This window comes from Pongo pygmaeus, chromosome 5 (genome assembly GCF_028885625.2).
Source record: "Pongo pygmaeus isolate AG05252 chromosome 5, NHGRI_mPonPyg2-v2.0_pri, whole genome shotgun sequence".
Taxonomy (NCBI): Eukaryota; Metazoa; Chordata; class Mammalia; order Primates; family Hominidae; genus Pongo; species Pongo pygmaeus.
Genome location: NC_072378.2, coordinates 62882123 through 62894747, shown reverse-complemented (window position 1 = coordinate 62894747; position 12625 = coordinate 62882123). Strand labels below are relative to the sequence as shown.

At 34.9% G+C, this 12625-nt stretch overlaps 1 protein-coding gene across 9 annotated transcripts in view; it reads right to left on the bottom strand.

Annotated features, from left to right (window-relative positions):
- The window catches only part of PHF3 (PHD finger protein 3), a 78222-nt gene that overhangs the window by 19038 nt on the left and 46559 nt on the right, over positions 1-12625 (bottom strand). For 8 of the 9 annotated variants that reach the window (XM_054490218.2, XM_063666295.1, XM_063666294.1 and 5 more), the window contains 3 exons: positions 9042-10815; positions 2944-3250; positions 227-410 (listed from right to left, as the gene is read on the bottom strand). In XM_054490218.2, coding sequence (XP_054346193.2) covers positions 227-410; positions 2944-3250; positions 9042-10815 — 2265 coding nt within the window. The remainder of the gene's footprint in view (positions 1-226; positions 411-2943; positions 3251-9041; positions 10816-12625) is intronic. The other variant, XM_063666296.1, reaches the window with a different exon arrangement.

Genomic DNA, 12625 nt, shown 5'->3' with positions numbered 1-12625 from the left:
CATTAGTATTTAAGTGCCATGAGAAAAGGGGTCTTATCTTAATTTCACTAGCGCTTCCCCAGAATTTAGAGCAAGTTTTTAATTACAAGTAAGGCCAATCACCTAACCCATTTGTACTGCCATTAAAATGTTAAATTTGTAAAAATTCCCTAAGTATACTAATTAATTGTATATTAAATAAGATATAAATATATTAGCATATAATTTTTTCTGTTCATCTCACTACCTGGTTTTGAAGCTTTTTCTCCTGTGCAAGTAACAGTTGTAGACTCTTTCGGTATTTTTTCACTTTTTTCTTCTGAGGATCTCCGAGGTAAAACTGGTTGTCCCATCTTACGAAGAGGAGCTAGCTGCCATTTTTTAATTTCATTATCTCTACAGTCTGATGAATTTCTGCCTTCACCAGACTCCTGGAAAATCAGTACTTAATTCATTAGAATGAAAATAACTAAACAATCTTTGTTTTTTAAGACGTACAAAATTAACTCTTATTAGTAAAATGAGATTCGCTCTTTCATTCGAAATCTATTCTGCACCTATTTTGTGTAGAACACATAATAGCTTATAAAGGAGAAACAAAGGACATAGAGATCATGTTCCCAATACCATTAGTAGAAAGAAAATTAAAAATAAGGTAGTAAGAATTCTCTTATTTGGCTCTGGATATGGAAAAAGGAGGAAAATGGTAAAGAAACAAGTATCTATATTCTAAAACAAATGAAATTACGTTCACTTATATACTAGCAAGTGTATCAATTAAGTTCTCAGTATGCCTATTGGCAATTTTAATTCCCATGAGGTAGAATAAACCATCAGAGTACCTGCTACTCTGGTTCTAATTATAATCCACAAAGAATTACCAGTAAAACTGGAATTCTGAGATCCTTGGGAGAAATTAATCACATCCTACTAATGTTCCTGAAAGACAGGGAGAGGAACACTATATAGTCAGACATATACTCAGGTTTTAAAATAGGGTACAATCAAAACAGTGCTTTCCTCTAGACTAAGAATCCTTTAATTTTTTATTTGTCTGGTTTTTGTCTGCAACTAGACATTCTTGAGAGCAGGAATATACTTCAATATTATACACCCAAGGCACGTAGTTCTATGCCACACAACAGAAACTCAATAAATAGTTCAACATAAAAATCTAGGGATAAGAAAAGCAGATTCCATAAACTAACATCAGACAAGTCCAAATAAAAGTCAACAGTTCACATCAAAAAGAAAAGGAAGCAGTGATCACTTGTATGGTGCACACATTTACAAAATCAGACTCACCTCAGATCCTTTTCTGATACAGACTGGATAAAGAGGTTCTCAAAATGTTAAAATTGTTAATGTTTTATGATGTCTTTTTATTTATTTATGAGACGGAGTTTCACTCTTTTGCCCAGGCTGGAATAAAGTGGCACAATCCCGGCTCACTACAACCTCCGCCCCCCAGGTTCAAGCGATTCTCCTGCCTCAGCCTCCCAAGCAGCTGGGATTACAGGCATGCACCACCATGCTCGGCTAACTTTTGTATTTTAGTAGAGACGGGGTTTCACCATGTTGCCCAGGCTGGTCTCAAACTCCTGGCCTCAGGCGATCCGCCCACCTCAGCCTCCCAAAGTGCTAGGATTACAGGTGTGAGCCACTGCACTCAGCCTTTATGATGTCTTTTTAAGCAAGACAGAGACAACTCAGCTATGGTCAATACGATGAGCTATATTTCTCATTGTACTGCATATGTATATGGCCAAGAAGTTGTACATTAAGAGGTGATTATTAATACTAGTTAATAATAAATAGAAGTTTTCCAAAGACATGCTATAAACTGTTCTCATTGTGGCTCTCAGATCCATATTATCAATTACTTTGATGATCAAATCAACAAAGTAATAACACGTATCAGAAGGACAGAATCTGATTTTCAAAAAGTCTTGACAGACAAAAAATATTAGATGCCACAAGGATATGACAAACTGGAACTTAATCCAGATTTGTCATACAAGGAATGCCTGAAAGAAACGGATTTATAAATAATACGTAAGATTCTGGAGAACATATTCTCATGCTCTTCAACCTAAATTAACTTCCATATCATGTTGTAGAGAAATTAGTTTTAATAAGGAGGCTTCAATTCAGGGATGCAAATTTCAGCTCAAACTGATGAACTTTCTAACAATTAGATGCTTAAAAATGAAGATGTATCCCCTTGCAATGGATTTCAAACAGAAACTAGATCATCACTTCCTAGAAATGTTGTAAGGCATATTAATCAATCAAAATGGTTGGACTAAAAGATTTCTAAAGCTCCAACTCTAAAATTCATGTTGAGTTTTGGATTATACTTGCCTAACCACATACATGTGTTGCCACTGTGTTTCCTCTCTATCAGTATTCTGTAAGAATAACAAATTAACGACTAAAAAAGTGATAGGTAATAAAAAGATAGACAATGAGGAAAGAAAATTTAATCAGATAAAATGCTCTGTCCTTTATACATTTCTCCTATTAAAGCCTAAACATCTTGAAATTTCTATTTAGAAAATACTTTCAGAAGGTAGTCAAAAAAATAATGCCAAATGGTCAAAGGGCTGGTAGATATTTATGGACTGAAAAGCTTTTTTAAAAAAACTTAGCAAGCACAATTTACACTTAATGGCCACAAGATCCACACACATCCTACAACAGAAAATTGAACTACCAAACTAGGGGCTAGAAATGGCAAAAAAGACTGTAAGAGATAAGGCCTGCATATTCTAAAAGTCACTATCTGGTTTCACCAAGACTGACAAAAAATTTTAAATAAAAACCTATTCACTTTCATGGAAAACTAAATTTGAAAATGTAAAAGAACATTAAAACTTCTAAAGAGAAATTTCAAAATTATTGCAGTCAGTCCATACAAAAAGCTCTTAAATAAACAAAATAATGCATTAATGAAGAGCTCACCCGTTTTAAAATTTTGACCTTGTGCTTCACTGTATCATCTATATATTTGGTTCTATCATTTGTTGTGTGTTTTGATAATCCAAGCTTTTCACACTCCATTGTTTTATCTCCACTATGGAATTCAACTGTAGCTTGGTTTTCCAAAGTATCTGGATCTAGTATTTCAGTCTTTTTGTCTTCTTCAGCACAACATTTTACACAGACATATTCTTTGTCTTCCTCGCCCATCTGTTGTGCTTGAGAAAGACTTAACCCAACACAATCACCATGAAACCAGTCATCACATCTCCCACAGCCAACCATAAACCTGGAAAACAGAACACCAAAAAACTTTTATCCCTTTTTTTAACAAGAAAATCTATGTCAAAAATGAGGCTAAATTTTCAATATTTGATTTTCTGAAACTTTGCATGTTTTCCATCTCTATCCATTCCATAAGTTCAACATACAGCAAGTTTTCAAAGAAAATAATATTCTATTAAAATGATACCTTTAAGACCTCAAATATTTTTCCTCTGGTATGAATGAGAAAATGTGGGGGAGGGAGGGGACAATAAACCATCAGGAAGACAACTGGCCTTTGTCAGTCTTGAATACTATAAACAATAACAAAGTATAGACTAACAATAAATTTCTCCACTGAGAAGGGTGGTAAGATCTTGGTAATAATTTCATCACAGACAATCCATCAAAGTTACAGCTACCTACCTCACCACAGACGTGAAATCACACATAAAATTGGGAAGAATTGTTTATCCAACAAATCGTTTTAAATAAAAGAAAAAACTAACAATAGTAACAAAAATGGAACTCAAAAACTAGCATGATGGAGCCTCTCAAACTGTTTATTAGCCACCTTACCTAGATAACCTCAAAATATTCTGGTTCATGGTGTCACACTGATTCAGCTAAAGAATCTTTTTCTGTACTTTTAAGTTCAAAGGACTTCCTAATGATCATGTGTTTTAGATAAATTTGCTTTTCCAAATAAAGATCACTATTCTATTTTAACATAAAAATATTAGTACTTGGGTGGGATTTAATTCCCAATCTCCTCATAAAAGTTTTCCCATCATTGTCTTTTAGCTAAGTAATAACTTCACTAACCAATAGGAAAAGTCCAGGGATGTGAAATGTATGACTCTAAAAAAGCTTCTATCTTCCCAGTTTAAAAGGAGCATCTAAAACTACTTTTGAAAATAATAGCAAATGAGATATATACACAGCAATTTAATTTACATGCTTTTTAACCCACTGTTAGGAAAGCTGCAATGCTTTCAGACATCCATCCTTAACTTTGTCCTTTTTTCGTCTTCAGGCTAGCAATTTATGATACAGCTGAAAGACTAAGAAGGATTTAGGTATGTACTTTAACGATCTAAGGACTGTGCTCCTGATTTTGATAATAGTGGCACCACCAATAGTGCCAAACTCCTTTCAAAAAGCTGTAATCCAAGAGAGAGGATATTGAAGGTAACACACTGGGTGATATGGCCAATTCAAAATATACCAGAGGTACTGTTTTAATGTTAAAACTGTAAAAACTACAAGAGTGAGTTCCAATCCTTAGTGTTTTTAAAGTCTTGCCAAATACCTCATTCCTCAATAACAGCACTTCCTTTTCTTCTTCCTCATGTGCCTATTGTGTATAAAACCACTACTATGCCTTGAGACTTGACTTCATCACATCTATAACTTATCAATCTTTATCCTTGCTAGTAATGCCTGTGCTAGCTTTAGCAGGTTAAGTCCTCATTTCCCTAGGAATTAATTTGGTTTGAAAAAAATAATATAGAATATTTGGGGTTGACAAGCAAGAAAACTTTCGAACAATGGAACACACATTTGGAAGACAGAAATAATTCCTACAGGTTTGAGATTTTTGATGGGCCCATAACGATACAGATATTCTAGCAAAAGGGGAATAAAGTTTGAAATGCAGGTGTTTAAAAGTTCTCCCACTTGGGGTTGCAAAGCTAAAATATTAAAGATGATTATTTGTAATGAGCATTGTAGCTTTCCTAACAATGGGCTAACTGCTATTTCTTGAAAGCAACTGTCTAACATGAATGTTTCTGAAATGCTGAAGGAAAGCTAATGATTTCCCTTTACTTCCACAATCAAAGGTATATTAAGATTTCTTCAAAGCAAGTCTGGGAAAGTTTCAGTGAGACATGACTTAAAAACCTACAGTACAGATCATGCTATTGTTCCAAATCCAAACCTAAAGGTCAAAATATAAAGCACATATTAAGGAATTTTCACATTTTTATTTGACAACCAGGGAAGAGTGGTTTGATGATCGTGAAATTTATCAAGCAACTATTTCAATAAGCCTCATTTCAAGTTGGAAATGTCTCATTCAAACTTGAGAGGCTATAAAAAGCAAAACTCTAGTGCCATCTACAGATGTATCTTAATAGTTTATATTTTAGGTTAAAAAATGCAGTTTTAAGAGGTTTTGAGAGACAGAAAACACTCACTCTTCTAAGATCAGAGAATTCTACTTCACATAAACATTAAATCATTTTTGTTACTAACAATCTGCAGAGAAAAATAGAATCATTTGTTCTAGAAGAAAATTTATTCTCATAAGTTTTCTTGTTTGAAAGCTATAAATCCATTTTCTAAGTCTGTTTGTTTTTTAAATATTATCTGATATACTAGTCTTCTACAATTGGGGCCAAGAAAGTGTAATGCAAACTAAAAACTCAAGCATCTTCTGGAGAAGTAGAAAAATAGAAACCACAAGGTAAATAATATGAAAAAACTAAGACTTCCCCCTTACAAAATGCCAACTGATTTACGTTTAAAAGAAGTTCAAAAGTTGCATTAATTTAAAAAATCAGAGGATTAAATAATCTGGTCTTTAAAATCATACACCTTTGGTGTAAGTTTGAATCAGGAAAATAAATGGAAGCAATAAAAATCTAGCATGATATGTTGCTTCTTCAAGGGTCTACTGTCTTTAGGATATGCATAGAAGTTGCTTATGATTAATATCACATCTAGCCATGACATAGCTATATTACAAAATATAATTTCCAACTGGGAGCACACACAAGGAAGCTAACTTCAACTGCAATATGTAAAATGATAAAGCGTTTATATAGTCTTTATAGAGGCAAAGCTGTTGCAAATGCTAGAAAATGTGTCATATTAACAAACAGCTTTCAATGTATCTAGTGCATGAAATCAAAGAGAGGATCAAAATTATTTCCAAACATGCCCTTTCTAATAAATTTACATTCTTACACAAGGATTAAAATAGGAAAACTGCAACCTGCATGACAGGTGCATTTTCTAAGTAAAGGAAATGCATACAAGCACAATGTATCAAAGTAGTAGAATCACAGTAGTAGTGAAGCCTAGTTAATATGTAAAAACAACAATCAGCTGGGCGTCATGGCTTGTGCCTGTAATCCCAGCACTTTGGGAGGCTGAGGTGGGCGGATCACCTGAGGTCAGGAGTTCAAGACCAGCCTGGCCAACATGGTGAAACCCCATCTCTACAAAAAATACAAAATAAGCCAGGCATGGTGGCGCTTGCCCATAATCCCAGCTACTTGGGAGGCTGAGGCAGGAGAATCACTTGAACTCAGGAGGTGGAGGTTGCAGTCAGCCAAGATTGCGCCACTGCACTCCACCCTGGGCAACAATGAGACTTCATCTCGAAAACAAGAGAAGAGGAGGGAAGGGGAGGGGAGGGGAGGGGAGAGAAGAGAGGAGGAGAGGAGAGGAGAGGGGAGGGGAGTGGAGGGGAAGGGAGAGGAGAGGAGAGGAGAAGAGAGGACAAAAACAATTACATAGGCTTTTTTTTTTTGAGATGGAGTCTTGCTCTGTCACCCAGGCTGAAGTGCAGTGGCATGATCTCGGCTCACTGCAAGCTCCACCTCCCGGGTTCACGCCATTCGCCTGCCTCAGCCTCCCAAGTAGCTGGGACTACAGGCGCCCGCCAGCACACCCAGCTAATTTTTTGTATTTTTAGTAGAGACGGGGTTTCACCATGTTAGCCAGGAAGGCTTTTTTTATTCACAAAATTGAAGTAATCGAAAATGCTGCTTCCATAATTGTTTCCAATGTTAATATATATTATTCACATCAATTACAGAGTGTAAACCCAAAATCTCTATGCACCTAACATTCTAAGTCATTCTACAGACTTGAGCAAAAACACTCTAGATTCTACACAGTAGATCCAAAAGGTGGCAGCAAGTAAACAACAACAAAGAGACTAGCGCCTACTCTTAATTTAGGAATATTATTAAATGTTGGTGAAGCATGAGTCATCATTAAAAAGCCTGGGCAAACTCCTGAAGACTGGACTGGAAGTTTATCTACAAGGTTAGTAAGTTACATTATAAGTTACTAACATGGCTTCCAACTCTATGCCAAAGTTTCATGTTAGAAATTCATTTACTTAAGGTACCTATTCCATCTGTCTACATGATAATTTTTTAAAGATTCTGGCAGAGAGAAAAAGGATGGTTTAAAGGAGCACTTAAAAGCACCACCTAACTCTTAATTCTCTTGCCTGAAAACAGCAGGCCCACTTCAGAACATTTGAGTAATGTGTTCATTTATTTATAGAGACAGAGTCTCATTTTGTCACCAGCTAGAATGCAGTGGCTCGATGTCGGCTCACTGCAACCTCCATTTCTCAGGTTCAAGTGATTCTCATGCCTCAGTCTCCCACACAGCTGGGATTACATGCATGCACCAGCACACCCAGCTAACTTTTGTATTTTTAGTAGAGACGGGGTTTCACCATGTTGGCCAGGCTGGTCTCGAACCCCTGACCTCAAGTGATCTGCCTACCGCCCACCTCAGCCTCCCAAAGTGCTGGGATTACAGGCATGCGACTGCGCCCGGCCGAGTAAGGTGTTTTAAATAAAAAACCATATAATTAAGAGCATGTAAGTGACAGTGAATGTAGCACTGTATTCAAACAAGAGACAACTTTTAAAAACTGGAATATATTGTTATAAACTAACCCTTGACGCTAAAAATAGGCCATGGGCTGGATCACAAATGAAGAAATACTTTGACATAAAACTTATTTTACACAATAGCCCCAACATCTCCTTTCCAAACTCCCCAATCACCCTAACACCACCAAAATAATATGTTACAACACACTTTACTAAATTGTCCCTCCCTAAAGAGTTTCATTTTTATGTACTAAGACAGTGCTGGGAAAAATCACTCTAGCACACTTTTCATGAATAAGGATAAGAAGAATATAATATACAAATTATAATGTTCTTTTATCATATCAGCATTGAAAGAAGTTCCAACAGCAATATGAACACTTGAACAGAATAATCTGGTAGCTGCAAACTCCACTTCATCTCTTGCTTTCCTTTTCTTAAAAAGCTAACAAAAAACACATTGGGGATTGAGGGGTGCAGTGTCATAAAACTACAAATCACTGAATACTAGAAAGAATGATGAAAATCAGTGCTAAAATCATCTCTAAAATTTTAAAAGACTAGAATTCACAAAAAATTATCTAAAACATTCAAAAAAAGAAATACATGTTTTCACTCTACTCCATGTTGACCTGGGTAATCCAACAATTGTTTAGCTATCAAATTTCACTGCAAGATAAAGTTTGATAGTTATGAAATGGTGTTCCTTAATGTGTTTCATTTAAAAAAAAAAAATTCAAAAGAAAAATAGAATTTCCATTATGACCTTCATACTTTATTACTAGTTCTTCTCACACCAAATGAATTAATATATAACTTACAGAACCAAAGCAGTGTAACAATTTTCCAATTACCAGGAAGTGTTTGGCTTTTTTGCAGATGCAGTGGCTAAATTACACTGTCTAACCTGTGACAATGACAAAATATTCCCATGTATGTCAGCTGTTGGCCAGACTATGCTTTTTTAAATGTTCTAGGATGATATATTTGTAAATTCAGTAGATCCATCTTTCTATCATTTATCCAAGACTGATGAAGCTTTTTGTTTTTGCACAGGTCTCTGTGTATCAAATAATGTCTTTAAAACAATTCTCACATTAATCTCACCCCCAAAAATTGCAATTTATCTTCAATGTACACATCACTCATACACACATACACACACACCTGTTGCCATGTGGTTTTTTGCAAAACCCACACTGCTTGCTGGGAGTCCACATATATTTGCTTTCAAATGAGGAGCTATGATCAGAGCCTTCTCTTTTTATGGTAGCTATGTTATCCGGAATGAACAATGGTGGCTCATCTAAAGAAAAACTTCTGCTGCTTCTTCTTTGGCGGGGTTGTAGGTTCTTCTCAGGTTTTTTCAGTTTCAGTTTATCCTCTTCCTTAAAATGCTCAACACCTGGGTGTTCAAGCTCTTCCTTCACGTGACTATTGGTTTTCATTGCTGGGGCCTGTTGCTGAGGCTTATGACACTGTTTCTGGCTGGAATGTGATACATGTCCAGTTTGTGCAGGATGATGAGGTTCTTTCAAGCAACCAGGATGAGCGTGTGACTTATCACTCAAAGAATGAGTTAAGGGCTTGAAAATTTGTACTAAAGTTTGATCTTGTAATGTTTTTTTCAATACAGAATGAGCTTGGTTTTTCACAGATTTAACCCCAGAATTGCAACTCTGAATCTTTGGCTCCTTATCAATTTGTTTTTTTCTGACTTTGACTGGCCTATGAAAATTTTGCTGAGATTCTGGTTCATCAGTATTTCGTTTCACACTTTTGACATTAACTTTAGTTTTGCTATGTATTACTTCATACTTTGCTGCAACAATTTTCTTCGGAGTATCTGTGGTCATATTTTGCTTAGAATGAATTACAGGTTTTGTATGTTTGGATTTTACACTTTTTGACTCTAAGTAAGAAACGCTACTTGACTGGCTGTTTCTGTCATCCTGAAGGTTTGCTGTTTCATGGGACTCTATTTTAGTACTTTCTATAGCATTCAACTGTTTTGAATTTTGGTCAGGCACATCACAAATAGCATTTTCCAAAATATTACTTTCTGGTTCAAAAGTACTAGTATCAACCACCTTTAAGTTTGATTTATTAAACTCAGTGTTCTCCAACTGCCTATAAGACTCCGCATCTTCACAATAACCCAGTGGTTCAATTTTATTTCTTTCAAGGGTGTTCAGAGTTTTATCAGCAATATCCATGGTATCCTTCAATTCCAAATTACATTCAGTCACTTCATCTACACAACTAGGCAAACCTACAAGGCTGTTTTCTGTCTTATTTGGATTTGTACAAGCAGCATCACCAGAAATATCAGAAGATCCAGGGTTCTCAAGAATATGGTCATCTTCATGGGATAATTTTACTGTCTCCTTTGATTCTTGTTCAACTCTTCTTGTTGCTATCATTTCTTCAACAACAGTCTCACCCGTTTTACCTGAAATGGAATCATTCTGTTCATTATCTGAAAACTTAAACAATGGACTACCAACAGGCTTGGCTTTACATTCCATCAGAGCTTCATTTTTCTTTTCTCCAATAGTAACACAAGTCTCTGAAAGAAGTGAACAATTTAATTCATGAGATGGCACATCTATTTCTCCCGGATTATTACACTTATGCTTAGAATCTAATCCATCTTCATCCTTCATTTCAAGACAAGATGACACTGAAGAATGACTTGAAGACACTGATACTTCAGGTACCACTTCAATTTGTCCGCTATTTCGGCTGCACCTTCTATTCTCCTTATGGTACTCAGGTTTCAGTGACGTACATCCTTCTTCTTTAACTTGACTCCTCTCTGGTTGTTTCACTCCTGCTTTAGCAGTAGATACAGTCTTCCCAGATGCTTTTTTTGTGTTACTTAATGGTGCTGCATTTGAACGCTTGGCAATAGTGCTCTGTCGCAAACTTCTTACTTGTTCTATCACAGGGGAAAAAAATAAATAAAAATACTTAGCTATTTTGTCATGTGCTTTTATTTCAATACAATTTAGACTATATCACTTCTTTATTCTGAGCTATAATTTTCTCAACAAAAATGTATTGAACAGTACTCATAATGGTGATATGATATATACACACATATATATAATTTAACATATGTCAAATTTTATATTTATCAAAGTTCTCTGAATTCTAGCAGGGGGAAAAGCCTCTAAAAAATTCAGACTAATATTATACCTTATTAAAAGAAATGTTTTCATCAAATCTCTTTTCCATAAAAAGTAACCTAGGAGTGAAGTAAGTAAAATGAGCTTCCTTTACCATTAATGCCCATATTAAAGCAAGACCATCATGGATTTTTAAACATTAAATATTTCTAAATATATAAAACCAAATATATTCCAGTGCTAATGAAACCTGAACTAAAAACCTCCTGTCACAAACCAGGATCTGTGTGAGTTTCAAAATACAGCCTCAAACGGACTCTAATTCCTTTATCAATGTGCTTCCCTTAGGTCACCATTTTAGCATTAAAGCTATTCCTAAGAAATGATATCTACACAGAGTACCACATACAGCTCATCAAAACAGAAACACAATTTAAAAGACTTAAACCAAGCAAATGTATCATAAGGAAAGTATGAAAATAATTTAAAAGCCTCCCACACAATGCTCTTAATAGTCCATTAAATGAAAAGAGTTTCATTTCCCTATTCTGATACATCCCCTTGTATCAGGAGAAAGGAGAAACACAAAATGAAAAGAGCTAAAAAGAAAGAGAGCTAAATATTTCAGTAAGTACAAAAACAACCCACAAACTGAATTTGTCATTTATCACTGAACTGTGAGAATCTTTAAAAAGGTAAATGTCCAGGTGCTGCCTGTAGTTCTGATCTAGTATTAATAGCATACTTTCATTCTCAAAAGTATGCCCAATTTGAACAATAAATTATATAGTCATCCTTATCTTAGAGACCCTTTCTAATTCCCATAGGACTCAACAAAGTACCTGAGTATTAGGTTAAGTACTTAATAACTTTTAAAAATTACTTGGTGGGTTATGAACTATTTATCACATATTCAGTTATAAAATTTTTTTAAATAACTAAAATTTTAATAAAGCTTTGTTTCAATATTTAGGTGATCTTTAAAGTTTTAAAGACAGATTATAGTAATTTACAGCTGTACTTTATTCATCCTTGAAATGAAACAAATGAAGGATTTTAACACTTATTACACATTAATAAATAAAGATCTTTTAACACCCAAGCGGTTGCTAAAAATGACAAAAGAATAGTATATTCAACTGTGAAGGACATTCAGGTAAAAAATGGTTTTCCAATAGGAAGCAATTTATTAAGCAAAGGCTAAAGTCACTTTTTCTCCTCTAAATATCACCTGCCTTAGTTTGAAGCCTGATTCTATAGGCAAAAAAGTTTTATTTTCCTACAATGTTTATTCTATTCTTTTCATTTGTGAAAGCCACAAGTATATACCAAATAACTGATTTTGAAAATGTATTAAAAACATAGATCAAAGAAAAGATGATGAAATAAATACATGCATCTAAATTTTATTCACTTCTCAAAACCCTACTGAAGCTATAACAGCGGGACATTTTTTGAAAAGTCCAAAAGGCAAGGAAGAACGAGAGAGGAAAAACCAGCAGCAAATTTTGGAAACCAAACAAGAGATGATTACCAAGTAATTGACATAACAAACCCAAAAGTAATTAATAAACACTAGGCTGGCAGTGTTGGCAAAAACTAACACCATTAACACCTCAA